The following is a 23,108-nucleotide window of genomic DNA, read 5'->3' on the forward strand; positions in this document are numbered from 1 at the left end:
GGAAACTCTAAACTGAGCCCTGGATCAGGTGCAACCACCAAGACTAGTTCCCACAGTTGAGGTCCAGGCGGCAGCAGCCAGATATCTGACACTAATCACCCATTAAAAGCATCAGGCTGTTTTGCGCCAGGCTAGAGAGAGAGAGAGAGAGAAAAGAGAGAGAGAGCGACAGAGACAGCTGCTGCTACCACGTCCGATTCTAGGAACGCAGACAAAACCTCGCGAAGACTGGGGAATTGCACGTCCTTCTTTTTCTCATCCCAAAGTCAAAGTCAAAGTTTGAGTAAATGAGACTGTGAAAGAGTGAAGACAGAGACAGGCATGAGATAAGTGGGAACTCTGAATGATATATATCATACATATGAAATCATACAAAAGAAGAGACAGGAAAAGAGAGTAAGGATGATCCTCAGATTAAAGCTTTGCTCAGGTATCAGTTTTCTTCTCCAAGTTTCATTCTCTCCTTCCCTTTTGCCGCCCAGTAGAGTCTTCCTCTTTCCTGTCGTGACCTTCTGGAAGCCTGATGTTTTGCCGGCCTGTGCTTTGGTCACACCTCGGCGTTCGGTTTACCAGCATGCCAAAGAAAGGGCCATTCCACGGGACGTCTGCAAGAGGGGATCAACATTAAGCCAAGGAGAGCAGTTTCAGGGCAGTTTTAGTGCAGCACCTGTCAGGGCTCAGCTCAGACCCAGGATTCTGCAGGACCCCGCCTCTGCAGCTGTGGGTCCAATCTGAACCCTGGCCAGGAACATAGGCCAGGACCGACTCTATCTCCTCCTACTGGCTTCTGATCTGACATCATACATAACAATGAAGCTCCTCTGTGGGTGCTCTGACCTTAGCGGGCCAGTAATCGAATGATATGGAATATGTCCGTGGTGATCTAGTGGGTCTGGGAATGAAACTTGCACAAGAATGCTTGGTACCAAAACAGTTTTATGGAGTTATTTGGGACTGGGCAAATGTGCAACGGGCAGAACCTGTGTCAAAAACTAATTGTAAACTATATCTGATTCTCCATTTGGTTATCTTACTAGTCTTTATTGTTCCCTTTATCTCATTATATACTGGACATACATAGGAGATGGTAGACAATCAAAATTGGACAGGAGTAAAAAAAGACCCCATTCAATAAAAAATATGACAAGGTCTCTGAGGACTAAATGTTTCAGAGAATCAGTCTAAATTACTACTGTGGACGTCTCGGGTTAAGCATCCACTCACAACATAGCAGTGGATTTTGTTATGCTCTCTTGAATGGAAAAAGGCATGGCCCCATGCACGTCTCTGTCAGAATGTTGGTCTCTTGAGATAGGGAATATTAAAGAGGCCAATGTGACTACAGGGCTCAGGGCCATGCTTACTGGGCTGCCTGCTTGTGAATGTCCATTTATAACCAGATTGGTCGAAATAAGCAGAGGAAGCGAGAACTGCACTTTCCCACAGTCCTGCAGGAGGCCAAAACGACTTGCCCTTTATAGTTCATGACTGCATGGAAACTGCACTCCCACTAAGAGCTCACAGAATGGGCGGACTGGTGGACCATGGCAGCCCAGATAACACAACTTGACCAACACTGAATCTGATTAGCCAACTTGAAACCAACCATGCACGCTGATAGTGGCAGCGCTGGACAATGTCATGGAAAGATTCAGTCCACCAGCCTGAACATTTGATTCCCACCACACAACTGAAGAATGCATCAGTTTTACTGACCACAGAGAATTACAGGCGTAGTTTCTTTATTTGATTTTCCAAAAAAGGTATTTATCATCTGTTGTCTCTGATGTGTATGTGACTTGCATTTTAAGCCTGCATAGTCCAATCCCTTTTACTTACGTACTCCAGGTAATCGAATCTGCTCGGCACCTGCTACCACCCAGTTGTTCCAGCAAGCCTGTGTGACCTCAACATCAGCCCAACGCACGTTCTCTCCTCAACATGACTCCTCTCAGAGTCCTCATCGGCATGCCGGTGTCTTTAAAACCTCCTTTGTGCTATTTTTTTTCCAGCAGCAGGTCTGTTTTCCGGGTATCTTATTTCTGATGCTGCGGCTTGGGGCCCGTGGCTGGACTGTGAAGTTTTCGTTCTGTTTTTTAAAAGTTCTGCAGCCGAACCCTCTGGAGGTTGTGACCCCTGTATGTGTGTGAGTGACAGGAAGGAACAAAGTATTTTAAGAGGATTTACTGTGAATTAGCACGCTGATTTGATGCTCTTTTCAGTGCGGTGTGTTCTGGCTAGAGGAGACTGCTCTGGCCCCTGTAGAGATGGGCAGATTGCATTATAGCCACTCTTTAAAAAGCCATCTATGCACAATGGATATATATATATATATATATATATATATATATATATATATCTTATAGTTCAACTGTCACATCTGTCAGCTAAATTCTCTTGAAGTTTAATTTTAAGAATTGTATATTCAACCACTGAATCTCTCAGCATTATTTTCACACTAATGCCCTTTGTTTACGAACTCATGGTATTCTAATAGACGGCAATCACTCACAGGTATGTCAAGGGGGGTGTGTGTGTGTGTGTGTGTGGGGGGTCACATTTAATATCCACGAGGTACAATAGACAGTGAAAAATAGCACCAGAGTAATCTTCCTTGTGTTTTCCCATTTTGTTCAAGTTCAGATTGAATAGAAGGGCACAATGTTGCTGGTGAAGTGAGCCAGCTCTCTCTAATCAGTTTGGAGGGCAGCTGTGTAGCAAAGACTTGACAGTCACCAACCAGCTGGCCCAGACTCTGGGAACCAGTGAGAAGGGCTAAGATGCACTTTACACCATTACAGGCCAAATGCATGGCCTCTGTTTATCTCCCTATCTTTTTCGCTTCACATACACAAAAACACAGCGAGATCACATCAAATTGCACAAAGTTTTTGACTGATACCCCCCCGGTTAAACTATAATCTGCGGCTCTGTCCCAGGCCCTCTTCCAGCATTTACAGCGTCATGTGGTTCAGGATTCCCACATTACAGAGAAGTGCATGTGGTGTGGGCTGCATGTTCCGTTTCCTGCAGATTAACTTTGTACGCCTCCCCCTTTATTGTGACAGACTGAATCAATCTAATGTAAATAAGCATTCCCAAATCTCAACAGGGCTACGGCCCCTGTAAACCAAAAGCCCCCCTTAGTTGAAAGTGAGAGAATTCCACCAGGAGATCTAAACTTCTCTCTCTCCCAGATCTCAAGCTTGCCTTCCCACAGACGCCCCGGGCTCAATGACTTCCCACATTTAAGAGTCACTAAAAAAAGCGTTTTCAAATTGCAACCATAAGTTGTCTTTCGTTTCCTCCTCCCACACACTATCAGTCATAAAGGGGCCTAAACACTGGGAAAAGTAAATTCTCCAGTGAGAATGTTTTTTCTTAGTATAATTCAATTTCACCTGTTATTCTCCCGGTCAGCAACACAGTGACTCTGTGAGACAGGCCAGCCAAGTTGAAGGAGCCTCCTGGCTGACTGCACAAAGGGGTCAGAGGTCTGTGCAAGTTTGACTCCTTTACAGAATGAAATAGATCCACTTAGTGAAATCACTTCCTGTCAGCGTTTACAGCGTGGTAAGAACTTAGGCAAGCGTGGCACGGCAGGAGGGAAAAAAGCTGGACTTGATTCAACATTCAGCAAAGGTTGACTGTCACATTACAAGCAAATCATTTCACCGTCAGAATGTACATTATATCGTTTACAGATATTGTGGAGTAATGTTCTTGTCCGTTGTAAATGTATCTACAGTGCACGCTTTATCTTGTTCAGGGAGCTTTTAAGGCTTGATGTTTGCGGCATGGAACTTGATCTCTGTGAGATAGTCTGACAGTTTATCTTTCACACTCATCCCAGCAGAGAGAGCCAGCGCGAGATAGAGGCTGAAGTGTGAAAGCTGTGTTATTGTTGCATTTTCGGCGAAACCATGCTGGTCCATTCATGGCACCGCTCAGATAAAGCTGACATCAGAAAGAGTGCAGTCTTATCTCCCGTACCATGGAGTAGGCCCACATCACGGTCCATTAAGCGTGTCAAAGCTTTAATGGTAGAAGTGTTCGGGTCAGGCCAGGAAGCAGAATACACAGCTAGTAGATGTTACAGAGTGGGGGAAGAAGACTTCATGGTCAACGGCACGGGCCAGGTGCAGCTGGATACGTTCTGGTAATTCAACAGATTCAGATATGCAATGTGCAGTGCAATGTGTAACTCGCACATTTACTCAAGCATTACTTAAGAACACATTTAAGATACATCGACTTTACTTGTTATTTCATGCTACTTTATACTTCTACTCCACTACAGTCAGACATGTTTAACTTTATTACATTTATTTGATAGCTTTAGTTAGCTCCACAATGACCAACTAAAAACAGCTTCTTTATGCATCAATATTCAAATAATATAATATAAAACTATAACACTTCCAGGGGTAATTTTTCTGAGTTTTTAGTACATTTAGTAAATATTTTGTTCATACTCTTCCCCCAGTTTTCATTCCAGGACTTTTATTTGTGTGCAGGATTATTCTTTACATTGCAGAAATGTAACTTTTATTGAAGTAAATGGCGAGATATGAGAAGGCAACTGACTGACAATGGTTATGTGAAGGTTAGTATCAATGGAACATCTATAACAACTTAAATGGTAATACAAATTCAACACCATATCATGCCCTCTGAGACCATACAATACATCCAATCATCAACAGTAGGGGGGGAAGTGGGCTTGTAAATCTTTATGTTAACTAGTCTCAGTGGAAATATTCTGCCTGAGCTTGTAGCTACATCAGAACTGTCAGCAGCTCCAACATCAGCCAGTCACACACCACTGCTGCTAAAAGCCCCTCGCATCAAATGGCTGACCGTTTAAAAAACACAACTCCATGAGGGTCTTAGTCAAACAGAAATATTTAATAAAGTCTGTCATGGTCCATAACTCACAGTTCAAATGACCCCTAGGGACCTTTCCAATGTTTTCCCTGAAATCATAAATGCACTATTGCTTTGACACATGCTGCATCATGATGAGATAAAAGTCCATCAGGGTGAAATAATTCATGAGGTGTAAAGCATTTGCCACCTCATTCTATTTTGATCTTTTATGGTTTCTTGTTGTGGCGCTCAGGAGAGGAGCGTTAATGCAGGAGTGTCTTTTTTAAACCATCTGAGGAGAGCAAATAAATACGCCTAAAAGAGTTATATGACCTTGTTTCAAAGAAAAATAGAGCACTCTTCATAGCTGTCACTACAAAAGTGGTGGGAAAACAAAGTCATCATCTCCAAAATGTGGAGCCCACAAAGCCATGTCCTTCAAGCCTGTTAATGTTAGCAGACAAGTCGCGAGCCATTCATTACAAAAATATAAGTGTTTGCTATGTGTGTATCATGTTTGACTTCATCCCATCATGCTGTTCTGTATGTGTGTGTGTGTGTGTGTGTGTGTGTGCTCGTTTTACATTCTGAGACTAACGTCTCAACAGAAACTCTGTAGTTAGTCCTATAGGTAGTTTGTGTTGTTATACAGTGGTTATAACCCCACACCTGGCTCTCTGCAGTCAGAGAGAAGCTTCTTTCCTCAGGGTCTTTCCCACGCCATCTCCCCTATTCCCCCATCTCCTCCTCTGTGTATGACAATAAATCACAGTCACATCAAGCTTTGAGCAGTAAAGAGCGAGAGTGCCGCTCTGTTACACTAACAGGGTTAGGCTCAGTCTTGTTGCAGAACAGACACACCTTTTGTAATGTCGCTCCAGAAATTAAAGTTGAGTCACAGCGGCAGCGGTGCTTTGGCTAAAAAATACTGAACGCAATAGTTATTCAGGCTACAGTCACACACTCACACACTCAGACCCCTCCTCCTTTTCTCTGGACTTAAAGGCCAAAAACAACTATACACGTCTCTCTTGGGCTTCATTAGATGGAAAAAATAAAAGATAAATAAATGAACTAACCCCGAAATTGCTGTTTTTGCGTGGGAGAGTTCAAAATGCCCCAAAATAGTCTTTTCGTAGCGTCAGTGGAATGAGGGTCTGCATCATTTCACCATACAAGGTCCGGTTCTCTGAACCCATTTTCCTGCCGAAACCCTCCACCACACTCACCACAGTGACCGGTCTGCTGCCACAGGGACCAGACTGCTGGGGTTCCGCACATGTTTGTTGTGCTTTTGTTCTACAGCCCTCCCTCTCTTGTATGTGCATTCACGTATATCCACAAACATTTGGGGGGGGCGTCCAACTTTTCTTCTGCCCTTTTAAAGTGTGCATCTGCATTAAATGTTGCTGGGTACGGGACAATCTGGCTCCTGCTAGACTGATTGTGATGAAGCATGTACATGTTTCCACTTGCACACGCTGTGGAAAAAAACATGCAGACACACACACACACTCAGAGGGAGACAGAGAGACGCGCAGTTAGGCAAATAGCAGTAGGTTGCACATGGTCTCAGTTGCTATATAGCGGGAGTACGTCTTGAAGGAGTAATATGAGAGAAGTAAAAGTGAAGAAAAAACACTCTATATTGGTTAGGTAGAGACTTACACAACATTTTAGACAATAGAATGATTCTTAGACACACAAACAAGTACTCGCTGATCAAGTCCAGCCACACTTGATTTCGTCATTACTCCTGCTGTGGTGTAGCTGCACCCACCTTCATGTACATGCGTCTGTCCACACTTCTGCAGCTCCGCCACTTTGGTGATTTGTGTTTGTATTTGCACACAGTGTGTGTGTTTTTGTGCGTGTGTTGGTGTGCATGGCCTGCATGTTTAGAAAACACTGTGTTTCTGTCAGTAATTCAATATCTCTATGATGTCAACACTGTCGCCGACATCATCAGTTCACTGTGGTTGCGGTGTTTTTCTGTCATTGGCCCACAGATCCAAGTGACACAAGAGCATATACAGTTCGAGCCAACTGTAATACTCGCCTTGCTCAAGAGAGTCGGTCGGCATAGGCCTGTGTTCCGAGACCCTCTGACCTGGAGACATTTAGTAGTGTTGGCACGTAGTTAGAGCTGTCAGCCCAACATCTATGGGAGATCTGTGTTTAATTTGCAAAAGGGGACTTTGCCAGAATCCAGAGAGCGAATGGAGGAGTGGGGGAGCGATGGAAATGAAGCCAGAACTTTTGTCAGTGTGTGTGAGAGCCAAGCGTTTCTTAAAATCTGTCGCGGAGGATTTAGACTTAGACTGGACCTCTGAGCTAGATAGACTGAGACATGTTGAGCCTTCTCGTTGTTGACTGCGTCTGCTGTGTAGATTGTTGTGTAAGTGGTTGTATGTTTCAGTAGATGGGTGTGCACAAGGGTGCGGGAACGGGTGAGACTGTGAAACAGAGTAGTTAACAGTCTGTGTTTGTCTGTAGATTACTCTGGCAGGGGCCTGGGCCCACAAGCCTGGGAGAATCCACCGCTCTCCAAGATTACCCAATGCGAGCACAACATCTCAAACAGCTATTGTACGCAATAATGGAGAGTTGGTCGTCACAAAACCCCACACAAGACGGAGCAACTAATCCTCACTGGTGGTTGTCTTTGAAGAAATAGTTGTTTTGCTCCGAGTTCCTCGGTTTACGTGACCAGACTTGTGCAAGGGAGCGTGTGGAGCCGGTGGATGACGGTGACAGGTAACGGTGATTTCAGTCAGGTTTTTCTCGTTCTCCACTGTGACAGGGGAAGTCAAGCTAAAGCTTGCCCTATTCCATCCAGCCTGGGAACCAGAGCAGTGATGCCTGCTTACCTAAATGCCTGGCCGCTCTCGCTGGGAGCTGTTCCCATCCCACTCATCTGTTTAATATTTTCCTGTGTGGGCCTGTGTTGTAAGAAGACAAAAGAGAGGAAGGAGGGAGGGAGAGTGTGTGTTTGTGTGTGCCTGTGTGTGTGTGTGTGTGTGTGTGTCTGTGTGTGTGTGTGTGTGTGTGTGTGGGGGGTATGAAGGTCAAGGAATATTCACCCATGTTTTATTGAGAATACCTCTAGAGATTGGGCTGAGATGATGGGTTTTTTGAACATGAACAAGTCATAAATAAATATACCAAAGGGAACTGGAAAACCCTGCAACCTCAACATGAAACTATAGAAGAGAAACGTTGAAAACAGGAAAAGGACATACACACAACACACTATGCATAACAGACATGCATAGTGTATCCTGAACACTAGCACATTTTGTCTGCAGCTTCACACCAAGTCTTACCTGACTAGAAATGACTCATCGGTTGAGGTAACACATTTCCAGTCAAGATGAAGGTGTAAAGCCCATACATCGCTCATAACTTTCCCTGTGACAGTCTCAATGTGGATAGTAGTTCCAGTTGTGTGGCCAGTTGTTTCCTCCGCTGCCCTGAGGGGTTTCTGGACAGAGTTGCAACATCAGCTGTGGGTTTTGTGAGAGAGTGGGCACTGGGTACATTTGACCTCTGACTTTCCCACAGCCCCAGGAGGAGAAGCCTTTTTCCTGAGAAAGGGAAGACCCTCTTGCTGGTCCCACATGGTCCTCTCCAAGTCACATTCCACGGGATGCTTTTCCCACCACGGACCAAACACATCACTCTGTTCTCTCCTGGAAAAAATCCAAGGAAGTGGGCGATCACATGAGTCGGGACCTGCCCAGTAATAATGGCAGACATGACCTTCAGCAAATGTCACAGTTAGGCCATTCTCCAGAGGTCGAGGGAAATATGGAGAGGGCCTGGATCTGGTTGAAAGGTCTGGCACAGAAAACATTTGGTTCTGATTCCATTAGATTGTTTTCATTTTCAGCTATACTCATAACTCATTTCCAAGACATGGGATATGCATACTGTCAAAGGTCCAGTTAAGTGTGTAAGATTGAAAATAGTGGATATGGTTATCATTTACACACACATGTACAATTAATGTGTTTCATAATTATTTTTTGAATTGACCATAACAGCTTATTCTGAACAATAATGCTGAAACCATCATATAATTACAAAACAAGACTTGTGTGTTGGTATGCTTTTTTACCACCTTTTCTTTGTGGAACTAAACCATAGATTATAAAACAACATAAATTAAACGACTTTGATAAAACATATATTTAAAAAATGATTAGTCACTGTGGCCAAATGTGTCCTCTGGTTTAGACGTTTATGAGCATTGGCAGTAGATGCCCGGGGACCAAGTCCTTTTCAAGTCCAGTAGCAGTTCAAGGCAATAGCAGCTTCATTAAACTTAATTTTTAGGGTGGTTGGAAACTGGAGGATGTCGAGGAAACCAAGGAGAGCGTTACTACTTCATGAAGGCTCCAATCGGCCCTGGTGTGTTATCAAAAACCAACTCCTTGTATACATGGTTCTCAGATGTACAAACAAACACAAGTGTATGCTTTTTTGAGTTTTTAATCTTATTCTAGGTTTGAATATGTTTCCACAGGTTTTAATATGTGCAATTATTGTATGTTTATTGCTGTATAACCATAATTTGAACCCAGTGTAAATATAAGCATTCTGAAAATAATAGCCTGTGTAAACATGCAGAGCGGGCAAGAGGTGAGTGAAACACTACCCACGCTGCAGTATTTGACGCATTGGTGTGAGAATGGCTTTAAATGACAGTGAAAATACCAAAGAAAATATGATTGTTTGTTATTTCATTTAATCGTTTTTTAACCCTCCTGTTACCTTTATATTTACTGACATATTTTACCCTTGGGGTCAATTTGACCCCAGCAATTAAAACCTCCAGAAAATTATTAGAATTAATATTGTTTTCCAAGTTTAAGTGTGAGGTACTTTATGTTTGTTTGTTGACTACCTAAATAGCCCTTTAAATATATTAAAAAGGTGATTTTTCATATATGTTTGATGGCCTGGGGAAAAACAGTCTGGGGTCAAATTGACCCGAAAGAACACCGACATTAAACATTGAATCGGGTCAAATTGACCCGAAAGGTAACAGGAGGGTCAATAGTGTATTCATTGTTTTTATCGTTTATGATTAGCATATACTTTTCGAATAGATTTGTTATCGCTTGCGACCCAAAAAATCAAACATGATGGAAATGGGTTTGTCTTTATGAGGGTATACTGTACGTAGCAAGTGTCACCGGCTGTATGTTCATGTGAATTCTTCTGTAAACACAGGCATGTTTTTGAGGAGGCCATCCAAATCACTCACATGGGCTCATTCTTTGCCCTACACACTATTTACGTGCAAACCCGAGGAGACCTCCCTCCCCAACGGCCCCAGGTCAACCATGTGTACATGTGTCTCTTTTATGTCAGTAAACTGTAATTTTGAACATATTCAAGATGTGACCAGCCCATGTTTATCAGGAATCCAGCAAAAGTATTCTCCCTCAGGGATTCTCGTCACAACACTTCCCCTCCGGCAACCGAAACCAGGCTGTGCACAGACAAGCAGAGTTAATGTATGCCGGGCCTCAGTGCCTCGGGAGGGAGGGGGTGGGGGGGACACACACACAGACCATCTAGATGAGTAGATTAGATAGACGGAAGATGAAAGAAAACAACAAATCAGTGGCCAAGGTGGGAGGAGGAGGGCTAGAGAGAGACCAACCGTGCGGTGTGATTTATTTTTCTACTGCACGAGCACACACACACGCACATGCACACGCACACACACACTCATTTGGATGAGAGAGGACGTATTAAATAAAAGTGTAAATGAATTGAGGAGAGAGAAAATAACATCTAATTTGTGGTGATAGTGTGTTAGTAAGAGACAGACTGAGAGAGAGGGAGAGATGGAGGGCGAGAGGGAAAGCAGCCAAATGACAGAGGCGTGTTTGTGTTCTGATTAGGCTCAGCCAAACGGAGGCGGCTCACCAATTGAGATAACCAACAAAGACATCTCTTCACTGGGGACAAATCTATGAACATCTTTTCACGGTCAATAGACGAAGGCATTCTTTTGTTTTCATGAAGAAAAAAATCTGCTTTACTGGATCTTTGAATGCAGAACACAGTTTACTGTTCATCTGGTCCGGAATGAAGCAGATGACCAACATGCTTTCTGGTTCTGGAGTTTGGGTCCATGAAGAAGTGCACCAGAGCCATTTCGCTATTCCTTATGTTTAATACGTGAAGCTATGTTGTCATTATGTTCTTATGAACGTCTGACTACTCTCACCCTGGCTGCCAAGATATGATGCGCTCAAGCTGAATATACAATGGTGTGGGCTAAGACAGGCTTCCTGGCATGGGCGTGTTTGGTTTATCATCTTTATGGTTGGTGACAATGAATAGATCAGATTCATGGCAGTGGTGAGGGAGTCCACAGTGACTTTATTTCTCTGGCGGGGAAATAGGGCTGGGATTTCGCCAGGGTTGCCAGACAGGGCAGTACTTACAGACACTTTGATGAGGTCACTGTTTATTAAAGACTATCTGTCTCAGTCACTTACTTATTTATCCGTCTATCCATGACACAGTCACCTCATTTAAGAGTAGACTGAAGACGTTCCTCTTCAATAGAGCCTATAGTTGGGGCTGAATCAGGTTCACCTGGTCCAGCCCCTAGAGATGCTGCTGTAGGCTTATAGGCTGCTGGGGGACGTTTAGGATACACTGAGCACCTCTCTCCTCCTCTCTCTCTACTTATGGATGAATTTTCATCTCTTCATTGCACATTATTAACTCTGCTTCCTCCCCGGAGTCTTTGTGACTTCACGTCTCGTAGGGTCCATTGGACCTGGCTGGGTCTGATGCCATGGCCCTGCTGATGCTCCGCCCACTCCTCCTCTCTACCTCCATCTGCCTGATGGATCATGGAGGTCTGGATCGTGGTCCATGACTACTACCAACTATTCATACACTCTGTCATATTCATTGAATGGGTTGTAACTCTGTAATGATTCCTTTTGGTCATATGACAGGGATCCTCCTCTGTTGCTCTCCTGAAGGTTTCTTCCCTTTTTTCCCCGTGAACGTTTTTTTTCTATGGGGAGTTTTTCCTGATCCGATGTGAGGTTCTGTCGTATGTGTACAGATTGTAAAGCCCTCTGAGGCTAATTTGTAATTTGTGATATTGGGCTATACAAAATAAACTGAATTGAATTTATCCATCTAACCATCTATCCATCCATCTATCTATCCATCTATCTATATATCTCTATCTATCTATCTATCTATCTATCTATCTATCTATCCATCTATCCATCTATCTATCTATCTATCCATCTATCTATCTATCTATCTATCCATCTATCTATCTATCTATCTACCTACCCATCTATCTATCTATCTACCTATCCATCTATCTCACTCTTAAATCCTCTCTCTCTGCGTCTGACTCACACACATCCACATAAACACTCACTAATCACTCTCTTTCTGCCATGAGAGAAAACCACTGACATCCATGAGGAACAAATTAAAAATGATAATCATCTCTTGGATGAAAATGTTCCCTCCTTAGTGTCGGTCAAACCAGAAAGCGAAGTATATGCTTATTTTTCAGTAAATGAAAAATATAAATGATTCTCTGCACTAGATTCCCAGGCATCTAATTACAGCTTTAAAAGAGAGAAACAACTAATTCCTGGTGGAAGGGGTTAAAAACCCCAAGACAGATGATATATTACAGGAAGAAATGTGAGTGCACACCATGATGAGAAACAAGTAACGTGTTTGTCCGTGTTCATTCTGTTTCCGTATCTTTTTATCATCTGTTTTTTTGGTGCTTTTTGGACGTTTCATAGACACTTCGCCTTCTCTTGCCCACAAACAGGAGTTTCAGGTTTTTAGCTAAATCTGCGCCTTGACATCAGAGTTTGACAGCGGCTTTGCTGTCAAACTCCTCTTGCGAAATTTTACACCAATCTCACCTCATTGTCCACAATAAAAAACAAGAGGATCATGTTACCCCAGCTTAGATGACATAATCTCAAAGCCCAGCACAATCAACCATCATCCCCTTGTTTGACAATTAGCATGCTCGAACACAGAATGAACCCTCTAATCACAGCGTTTCACAGTCTTTGGAACTGGTCGTTTTGAGAGAGTGAAAAGAGCGGAACAAAACAACACGGTAGCGGGCAAACTGGGACGCAGTCTGGAAATTCCTGCTAGATTGTTTATGTTCTGGAAGAGCAGCAGGGAAAGGGGACAACGCTAATGTTATAATGATCGTGACAATGGCGGTTCTGTGTCGGTAAAACAATGTGTATGACTGGCCAGCTAGGGAGCCAAGATCCTATTGATTTATGTTCTGACCTCCAAACGATCCTGAATGGCCTCGCAAACAAGCAGCTCTACTCAAAACGAGAGATGTTGACCCCCCCCCCCCACCCCCCTCCATGTGTGAATAAACAAGTGACCCACGTTGGGTCTGTGAGAGGTCACTGCACAGCGGAGTTATGGAGATGGACAGAGGAGAGGACAGACAGACAGTGGGCCTCAGAGAGACAGAGCGAGTGAGACGGGAAGAGAGAGGGAACGGACAGAGCAGGAGAGAGAGAGAGAGACTCGGTGCGTTGGTTTCTCCCTGTGGCCTCTGCTGCCCTAATGGATTCGGACGCCACAGGCCAACTTCAGGGCAACTTGGGCTTCTCCTGTTTTGACGATATCAAGATTGATAGCTCTCCTCAGACCCCAGATCAGCTCCATGGGTTGTAATATGTCCCATGTGGCTACATCTCCAGTCACAGTCAGCCATGTTTAATGGTGGCTGACCTCCACCTTTTCTTTCTTCGGTCTTATTGAATATATTTGTGGTCCACAAATCAAGTCATATGGCGGTTCTGTGACACGATTTAGAAATATTCAGAAAGGATCCCTGAAAACAAGGGAAGTAATAAAAGAAACAGATAAGTGGAACCACATTTGTATCCATCCTGACCTGGGATTAGGCTGAAGCACCATGTCTAGACATCAGCTCCATGCAGCATCCCACAACACCCAGATCTCTCTTCCTTTCCTTTGCTTCCTCTGCTTCTTTTGCACTTTCCCTCTCTTCTTTTCTCTTTCACACTTTCACAACTCAGTTGTCCCAATGATCTGACCTTTGCGGCTAGTTTTTGATCTCTCACTCCCTAGTCTATCTCGTCACCAGTCAGGCTTAGGTGTGGTCCTCTGGCGGTGATGACAATGAAGGGAGGATGCGATAAAATGGCTGAATCAGCAACAACCCGGCAATACAAAAGGAAGACAGGTTTCAAAGAATGTATCGTATAAACACGCCAACGATAACTTTTGAGGTTTCCTTTTTTTACTGCTCTCATGTTCACTGTCTAAAAATGCAAATGGCTTGTTTGTCCGTACACAGCAAGGGTGCACGACACGAAGACAGAGCTCATGCATGTTTAGCGGCTCAGTAATTGTGACAGGGTTACAATTAAGGGAAGACTTAACCACAGCACGCTGCCCTCATTGTGCTGCAATTATGTTCTTGATTGTGAAACAAAGGTACACAACAATGGTTTGATAAGACCTCTTGTTTAATGAGACTTTGCCGTAACTCCTGTGTTCATTCAATTAGTGAACAGGTCTTCCATTCAGGACTGGGCACCCCAATTCTCATCTTCCCAAATGCGACAAACTCCCACCCCTCGCATCCCCAAAACTCACCCCACCCACCCGCTGCCCTTAGCCTTCAGCATCCCACATTGGGTCTTGGCATCCCCCTGAACATTCAAGACGCACAGACTCCTCCTCCATCCTACAACCCCCCCTGCCCCCACCCCCCACCCCCCCACACACACACCCATTTGATTGTGATTGACAGCGTCTTTGTTCCATTGTGCGGAGCTGTCGCCTCTGATGAAGACACATACACAGAGTTGAGACGCTGCGCTCATTGTACACTGCACAGAAACTACAGGTCTGCAACCTGTGGTCGGATTATGAGCTCCGTGCAGTGGGTGAGCTTGGACACGGCAGGGCATGGCAGGATGACGGGGTGGACCAAGGTGTGTGCAGACAGGACACACTCTGGCTGGGCTATCCAGGCCAGACTGCAGGCCTCTCCCAGTGTGGACCAGGGGGTCCCGGCCCAATGGGCTGAGGGGCCAGCTGGAGTGGGAGGCTCAGTGCAGCGCAATGTGTCTGAGGAGGCCGTCATTAGGGTTCACCCCTCCTCAGGGATGGGAACCAGGTCAAATTCTCTCACACGGCACAAAGCAGGGTGTGTGTGTGCGAGGGGTGGGGGTTCAAGGGAGGGGTTTCGATGGGGAGCAGGCCATGACCTCTTTATATCCATCAACAGATCACTAACTTGGCCCATAGACATGCTCATACAACATATTCACACACACACAAGCACACACACGCACGCATGCAAACACATGCTAATGTGTGCGTATGTGCACAGAAGAAAATGCACAAATGCATCAGCAAAAACAAGTATGTGAGGCATTATGTGTGTGTCTTCACCTGAATGAAGTCCCAATAGCTCCGAGTCTCTGTTCGCTGAGATAGGTTTGTTATGCTACATGAAAAATAAGAAAATAAGGAATATGTATCTTTGCAAATTAACCCCCCAAAAAATTTATATAAATATATATCAGTGTGAATTGGTTTAACACCTATTGTGTTATTACAAAATATATTGTAACAAATCCAATGTATGAAACAAATCTGCAAACCAAGATAGCTAATGTGTGCAAGATATGAACTGTTTGATTATATTGCACTTGTCCATCTCAGGCCACGGAGGATAAATTACTTTACACTACATCTCTGCTGGCTGATCCACAGGTTGACTGCCAGAGCAAGAAAGTGAAATACTGCCCCCTCCTGGTGCCCAAGGAGTTTTGCAGAGAGAGAGAAACACATTGGAGAACTTACAGGAAAGTATCAAGAAACTATATGAGTTAAAGTGGTTACATTTTATTATTAATATCCTTAAAAAAAACTAAATACTTTCAATGGTAAATCAGAAATTGTATTTATTTTTTAATCAAGAGGCTAGATTAAAAATATCTTACCTTCACCAATCTTCAGCGTATCAACATATTAAACAATATGATTTAACAGCAGTTATGACCATGAACACTAACAACATGAAATTAAGGCCACAAAACAATTAAAGAAGATAAATTCATTCGGTCTCTGTCATACATGTTAAAACTCTTGTGAGCCTGAGTGTACAGTTATCTAGGATACAAGTTATAGAACTATTTCTCTATAATTGTATTGTTTCTCTCTGTAACAGAGTTCATTTTGTTGTGCTTTGTTGTCTGTCCATGGGGCTCGCTTCTCATGTTCGGTCTGTGAGTTCTCATATAAAGAACACAGACATCTCACCACTAAAAACCACAAGGCAAGGCTTTATATTATGGGTGTACAAAAAATCCAATGTGTGTGCGTGTGTTGCTTGTATTTCTGTGTTTTATGTATGCATGTTTCTCTCTGTGTGTGAAAACACAATGTCATCCTGAATACAACATATCTGTGTAGAACTTGTGCAATTGTGCATGATGTCTGGCAAAGCTTATCATGGTAGTGTCTTTGAACTAAAAGGCACCTCCCCTTTCCTGGGTTACTGGCTCTTGTCTACCTGCTGAGCCCGAATCCTCAGGAAAAGGCAGTAGGAACTTGGTGTGGGTCAACAAACAGGCAGGGTAAAGGTGAGGGGCGGGATTGGTCATCCTCTTTAGTTAGGGGAGACGGTGCGTCTGCGCAGGCAGCTGCAGGTCAGGCACTTGAGGATGCTCATGGTGATGTGCATGAGGGGGCCAAAATTGAAGAGTAGATTGTAGAAGGTGTTGATAGAAAGACCGCCAGTCTCATCTGCGTACTTTAAGGCCACGATGGGTGTGTAGAGGCTGTTGGTCAGATTCCTGAAGCGAGGGCTGTTTGACTCAATTACCTTTTTAGTGCACTGGAGAGACGAGAAGCAAAATACAAGTTTGGACTATTTTCGGTTGAATATTTGTACCAGTTATTGATCACCAAAACACAACATTGATTCTCAAATACTGAGCTAGATTTGTAAAATTGGGGATGGAAACCATTTCTCTTACTTTGGCTATGTCGTCCGGCGTCTGGCCCATGGCTTCAAATATATCGATGGACGACGGCAGGTAGACGTCTTTAAAATACCGAACTGTGTCAGCATCTACTCCTGGGTACTCCATCTTGGCCACATCCTCCATCATCTTCGTCTCAAACTCTGTGTGCACTGGGCCAGGCTCAATCATGGACAACCTGTGAGGAGTCAAATATAGAACGGCCCGTGTGAGGAAGCATTGACAGGACGAAGACTGATGTGAAAGAGGAACAGAGGGAAGAAGGTGATCTACCGGATATTGAACTTCATCAATTGCACGGCCATACTCTCACAGAAACCTTCCATGGCAAACTTAGAGGCAGTGTAAACATCATTGAACACCACTCCTATATCAACACCACAGGGAGATAAAGGACAGCATCACTGCATAATATATTCACATTGTACAGTACTCAATCAACAGCAGACATGCATCAAACATCATTTACACATAAAGGCCTGAGAAACTCAAATCAGTAACAGAGAGATGTCACATGGAACAATATCATTCCTCAGTTCAGCCTCGTGAGTCACAACTTTTACCGGCAATGTAAGGCATAATAGCTAATAACTAAATACAAATATTCAAAATGTCAAGAGTCCTCATTTGACCTTAAACTGCTTTCAAGCATTGTCAGTACGATTGTAAAACAATATAATTCAACAGTTTATATCAAGATTGAAAAAAGTACTTCTGTTATGTAATGTTTAAAGTTTATGTCACAATGAGATTGTTTTGTCTTATAAACTGACCTCTGACTTAATCAATCGTAAACACACAGATTTACAGCTCAGTATGAGTCATTTTTAGGTCTTAAGGTCTGTCCCAAATAAATAAAATATATATAGACATTTACACATACACGCACACACAAATCCTACCCTGAAGACCCATGACACTGCTCATGACCACGATGTGTCCTGAACGCCTCTTCTTCATGTCTGGCATCACTTCTTTGATCATGCGAACTACACCGAAGAAGTTGGTCTCAAACACTCTCTTCATTTCCTCGATGCTGATGCTTTCCACCGGGCCCAGCAAGCCCACACCTGCATTGTTGACTGACAGGAAACACACCGGCTTAGATATTGTTGATTTAACACAAAGAAGTGATATTGCATCGTCACCCCCATGGCCTTTCTACAGGAACAAATCCTAATTGCTAAATTACAGATGCTATTTCTTGACATTGCCACCAGATGTCAGTGTGTGACAACGACGGAGACGTGTGACGTAACACCGGTCCATGTTTCAGGGCCTCTGGGTTGTGAGTAATTAGGTGCAGAGGGATGTAATGTTGAATTCAGAGTGAGATGGATGCAGGTTTATAAATAGAACTGTTATCCAGACTAAAAGTGTAAGCATGACAAACAAAAATAGACATCTTAATCCTGCAAAATATATTTTATAAAATTACAATTGCCAGAACTACTTGTTGGTGACGTGCTGGGATTTACATTGTATGTTCTGTTTTTTTTTACTGAGAGGGCCCCTCTTCAGAAAAATAACAAGAATAAAAGAGGTGTCAGATAGAGCTGTAGACTCAGCTACAGCTCTATTTCACACACTCAGGCAGAATATCAGTTTGCTGTCGGAGTTGGTACAGAATCTATCTGCCCACTGGAATTTCAAGACTCACCCAATCGCGCCCCCTCACACACCTAACTGCAGACCCGTAGACGACACTGCTACAAGAGATTTCCCACCGACACCATTTCAGTCACTTATAAAAGGTCTTCAGGTCAGAAGGCTGTGGCTTTCTAACAGTAATAACACTGTACTGTGATAGTTTGCTTGTCCACTTGACAAGTATGTTAGATGTTAGATGTTTACTGTTTCTCTCTCTCACGGAAGGTCGACATTGCTGTTCGTGTTAAATATAGGCTGCTATCACGGGGAGGTTCAAGGCTCGTGTTCTGTGCATTAGATTATCAATCCTACACAAAGTGAATTTCTTAAGAACTTAAGGTTATATATCCTGATATAATGTCATCAAGTGATCACAACATGTATGAAGTCCTGTTATTCAAAGCTGAGGAAGGGGTCAGATAGCAGATGCAGGCCTGGTTTTCGGCGTGTCCCACTCACTCAGGATATCAATATGGCGGTCCTTGACATTGTTGATGCACTGCTTGACTGACTCGTCGCTGCACACGTCGAGTGGAAGCAGCATCAACGTCTTGCCATATGCGTCTCCGGCTGCCTCCAGTAGCTTGACCTTCTTCTTCAGGTCCCGCATGGTGGCAATGACTGAGAAACCGAGAGAGTGGAACATATTACTTCACTTGTACGATGGTGTGGCTCCAAACATAAGAAAATTAGGCTTTTATAGCACCAGGAGTCGGTTCTTTAGACTCGTACAGTAACACACCGCAAAGAGGGACTTTTTATGTGAGTCCATTTTTGTCATTTTCTTAGTCATTAAATAAAATCATCAATCGGCACTGTAAAAGAGGGAGAAAAAAAACGTGACCCGTTGTCACACTGATACAATGACAGACTTTAATGTGAAACCTCTGATCTCACTAAAGGACTAAATGAGTCAGATGTGCAGGTCAGTTTGTAGCGATGGCCACGCCTCTCAGTTTACAGGACCCATTATTGATTTCCTCTGAACTTTGACCCACATACAGCACAGGAATCTATCATGACCAGTGACAGCAGCTATCAGCAGAGCGTTGACTCGGCTTTCACGGCTTCTTCCGTGTCGTGTGTTGTGCTAGTACTTTGCTGACAGACGCTTTCTAGCAGAGAAAAGAGGGAGACGCTGCTGTTGCATAATGGTAATCAGTGGGAGTAAACAACCTCTTCTTCACACATTATTCATCTGCCTCTACCTCAACAGATAAAGATAAACTTCTTACCTGATTCTTGTCTGAACAGAGACAGGGTTGGATAAGTACGATGAAAAGAGGGCTTGCTATGCTGGAGACATTGCATGTAATGAAACTAAGAATGTCGTTGTGTAAGTGTCATCATCCAACAAATACACATGACGTTCTTCTCATGACGTTCCATACAGTCTAATTAAGTCTAATCTTGGGATTTGAAAACTGTGTGTCCATGAAGCAACAAAGAGATTTACAAGTGAACAAGAGATCTATTGTTCTTCTGGCTCCTGCAGGAATTACTTCTTGGGCTGCTTAAGCATTCTTGAATTAACCGCATCGCATTGCACACACGCTGAGGTCTTTTTGGGGTTCCTCTGAGTTTGGTGCATGTTACTTCCACTACTTATTACTTTATGCGCAATGCAATATTTAATCTCTCCAGACCATGAGGAATGAGCTGATCAGTGTCATTGTTCAGAGGTGGCCTTATTGAATGCAGGTCACATTGTGAAAAGAAAACCTGCTCAAACCGGTGTTATGGGAGCAGTTAATCACTTTTGTTTTGCTCATCTATTTCACGGTGATAAATCCCATCAGACCCCGAGGGCCCCCAGAGCAACTGGAACTAACCCTTGCCCAGTGGTTCCTGCCGGACAGCAATATGACCACCTTGAATGAGTCAAATGAGTTAATGCATAAGATGCCTGCTGAAATCAGAGGTTTCATTCCCTATAGCTAATTATGTTATTCTGCATAATGCAACAACGGGGGTCTGAATGAAAACTCTTACCAACAGGGGTGGGGGTGGGAAAGTGGTCTAATGTAATTCTGTCTGAGACTCCACGACATGATAACGGTTTTTGGAGTGACACAACGATGGCTGGGAAGCAGGAGAGTAGACGCACACAGCAACAACGCCAAAGTGGGACACTCTAACTCCACTGAGCACCAATGAAGACTTCAAACAAGGCCCTCGCTTTGGAGTGAACCCTCGCTTGTACAGGTCTCAAACTTTGTCCCCCTTTCCACACTCGCTCCAATGAGGGGACTATAGGCACATTAGACACGGCACTAAACCGGAGCAGGCGGTCCACAGTTCACTGCGATAAAAGGGGGCTTTGTGCTTGAGAAGTCACTTGAAAGAGAAGTGACACGACTCCTTTTATGATTCCGCCTAGAAAGCGGCATCCTTGCGGAGCCCGAGCCTGGAAACTGCGCTTTCAGATGATAATTGTTGAACCAAAGGGGCGACTGAATCCCAGTCCATACAAAAAGATATGGATCCGATATCACTAGGGTTAGTTGTTCCAATGGACATTGCAACACATCACGATTGTTTTTTGCCAACAAGACGCAGAGTGGCTGAAACTCCTCAGAACTGTGTGCGTAAAAGGAGTGCTGGCGCATTAGCAGAGCTTTGAAAGGAAAAGTAAACACGAAATATGTTTTCAAGCGAAGCACACTGTTACAGGGTTGCTACTAATAGGTCAGATCAAAGAAACAATGTAGAAGAAAGCGCATTTACCATGGTAACGCTTCTTTTCATCTTCCGCCAGCGTGACGGCGATTCGTAACCCGATGCCGGAGGAGCAGCCGGTGATCAGCACAACTTTCTGCCCGCTGCTCGCCATGGTGTGTCCGGGTAGGCGCCGTGTGGAGCAGCGGTCCTCTGCTCTGGATGGTCGCTGCCGAGGGAGCTACCGATCACCGGACCTTAACAAGCTAATGCGGATCATGCAGCCACCTCAGCCATGCGAGCCTCTAATGCAGTCACATGTTCAATAACATCAGAAACCAGAAAAAGACCTGGCGTGTTGCAAACTGGATTTTAAACTTGATAGGTGCCGCCTGCCCTGGGAAAATAGGGTTATGTCCTCCAAAATGCGTGTGGTCGAGCATGCGCGCACATGCGTGTTTTGTGAAGGGGGCAGTGCTTATTTGATTTCTGAGCTAGTGACCCCAACAACAAATAAGTGTAATATACATGCAGTAGTCACGTGATGTGTTGTTCATGCCTGGTGGCGTTAAATATTCTTAACAGGAATAATTTTAAGTTATAATTTGACAGTAGCCTAGCCACCGCTTCTTTTGTTTTATGTTTTTATAATTATGTCATCTTTTATACTTTGATTACATTAGTTATTTGGATTTTAATGAGCAATATTTTATAACAAATCACACATTATTATTATGTATTATTATAATAATAATTATAAATAGTTATAATTATTATTATGCTATTTGCGGTTGTAAGCTTGTTATTCGTTTCTAGATATTTATTTATAAAACCAGTGATCCATATGTTATTTTAGAAGGGAATGTTTATAGTAACTTAAAGCGCTGCATTGTACTGCCATCTGGCGGTAAGAAACGGTGCAGCACTCTCAAGAAGCACGAAGGCGTATTGACTGCATAACACCTCATCAATAAACAATGCTAATAGCATCATTGTAATCCCATTATGAACTGAATATAGAGACGCAAGAAGAACGGGTTGGGCTTGGTTGTCTGCTGTGCCTCACTTTGGTTTGACACATGCCATCAGCACGACTCGGTCATGTGACCAGTGGACCCTATTCTTGACAGTTCTTGTCAGGGGTCAAAGTGCTGCTGATAACAAACCAGACCTGCTTCTTTTTCTCTGATGAAAGGACACAGCGCAAGAGTCAGGGTCTGCCGCGTTTGAGCCGGTTGCTAAATGTGATGCAATCACGTGCAACCCGTCAGTCTTCCATTTACTCTAATACTGATCATCATAAGCCCCATGAAGGGATGAGTGGCTGCATGGTCCAAAGAGCAATCTGGACGGATTAGTGAGTAGGTGAGTTGTTAAAAGCAATCTGTGACCGATGCCTTTCACTTTTTTTCCAATCTACTTATCAAATGGCTCGCTAACTTGATGGAAATTTAAAACACAAGTGCTGCAGTTCTCCTAATCAGAAGCACATAAGTATACAGTACAATTAGTGTATCTGTTTCTGTTTATAAGAATCGGATTGATTGGGTCTGTCACGCGTGCCACCACACCTCAGATTGTTTTCATCCCACCTGCCTGGTTACGAACTCTCCTGTCGTTTCAGATCCTCCCAGCATCAGCTCTCTTTCCCCTCACCTGGTCCTCCACGCCCATCTCTCCTGCAGCACATCCTCTCATCAGCGCCTCACTCTTTAGGCCCTCCACTCGCACCTGTTCGCTGCCAGATTGTCTCGGGTGTTCCTTCCAACTGCTCCCTGTTTGGATTTCTTTGCCTCAGCGACTGATCTGTTGCTTGCATACCAAGTAAACGGAACCATCCTTTTA

The 23,108-nt window shown here is 43.8% G+C and overlaps 1 protein-coding gene and 1 long non-coding RNA gene across 2 annotated transcripts; one reads left to right on the forward strand and one right to left on the reverse strand.

Annotated features, from left to right (window-relative positions):
- Window positions 1-15,793: 15,793 nt before the first annotated feature.
- On the reverse strand, window positions 15,794-21,804 carry rdh8a (retinol dehydrogenase 8a). Its single transcript, XM_056407372.1, has 6 exons — window positions 21,333-21,804; window positions 19,065-19,226; window positions 17,858-18,037; window positions 17,229-17,322; window positions 16,950-17,133; window positions 15,794-16,807 (listed from the first exon to the last, which is right to left on the reverse strand). Exons 1-6 carry the CDS (start codon window positions 21,436-21,438, stop codon window positions 16,580-16,582), a joined length of 954 nt encoding a protein of 317 aa, XP_056263347.1. The 5' UTR covers window positions 21,439-21,804; the 3' UTR covers window positions 15,794-16,579.
- A 245-nt stretch (window positions 21,805-22,049) lies between these two features.
- LOC130188850 (uncharacterized) lies at window positions 22,050-23,108 on the forward strand. Its single transcript, XR_008830660.1, has 2 exons — window positions 22,050-22,628; window positions 22,888-23,108. It is a non-coding gene; the product is annotated as an uncharacterized LOC130188850 (long non-coding RNA).

Source organism: Pseudoliparis swirei, chromosome 23 (assembly GCF_029220125.1).
Source record: "Pseudoliparis swirei isolate HS2019 ecotype Mariana Trench chromosome 23, NWPU_hadal_v1, whole genome shotgun sequence".
Classification (NCBI taxonomy): domain Eukaryota; kingdom Metazoa; phylum Chordata; class Actinopteri; order Perciformes; family Liparidae; genus Pseudoliparis; species Pseudoliparis swirei.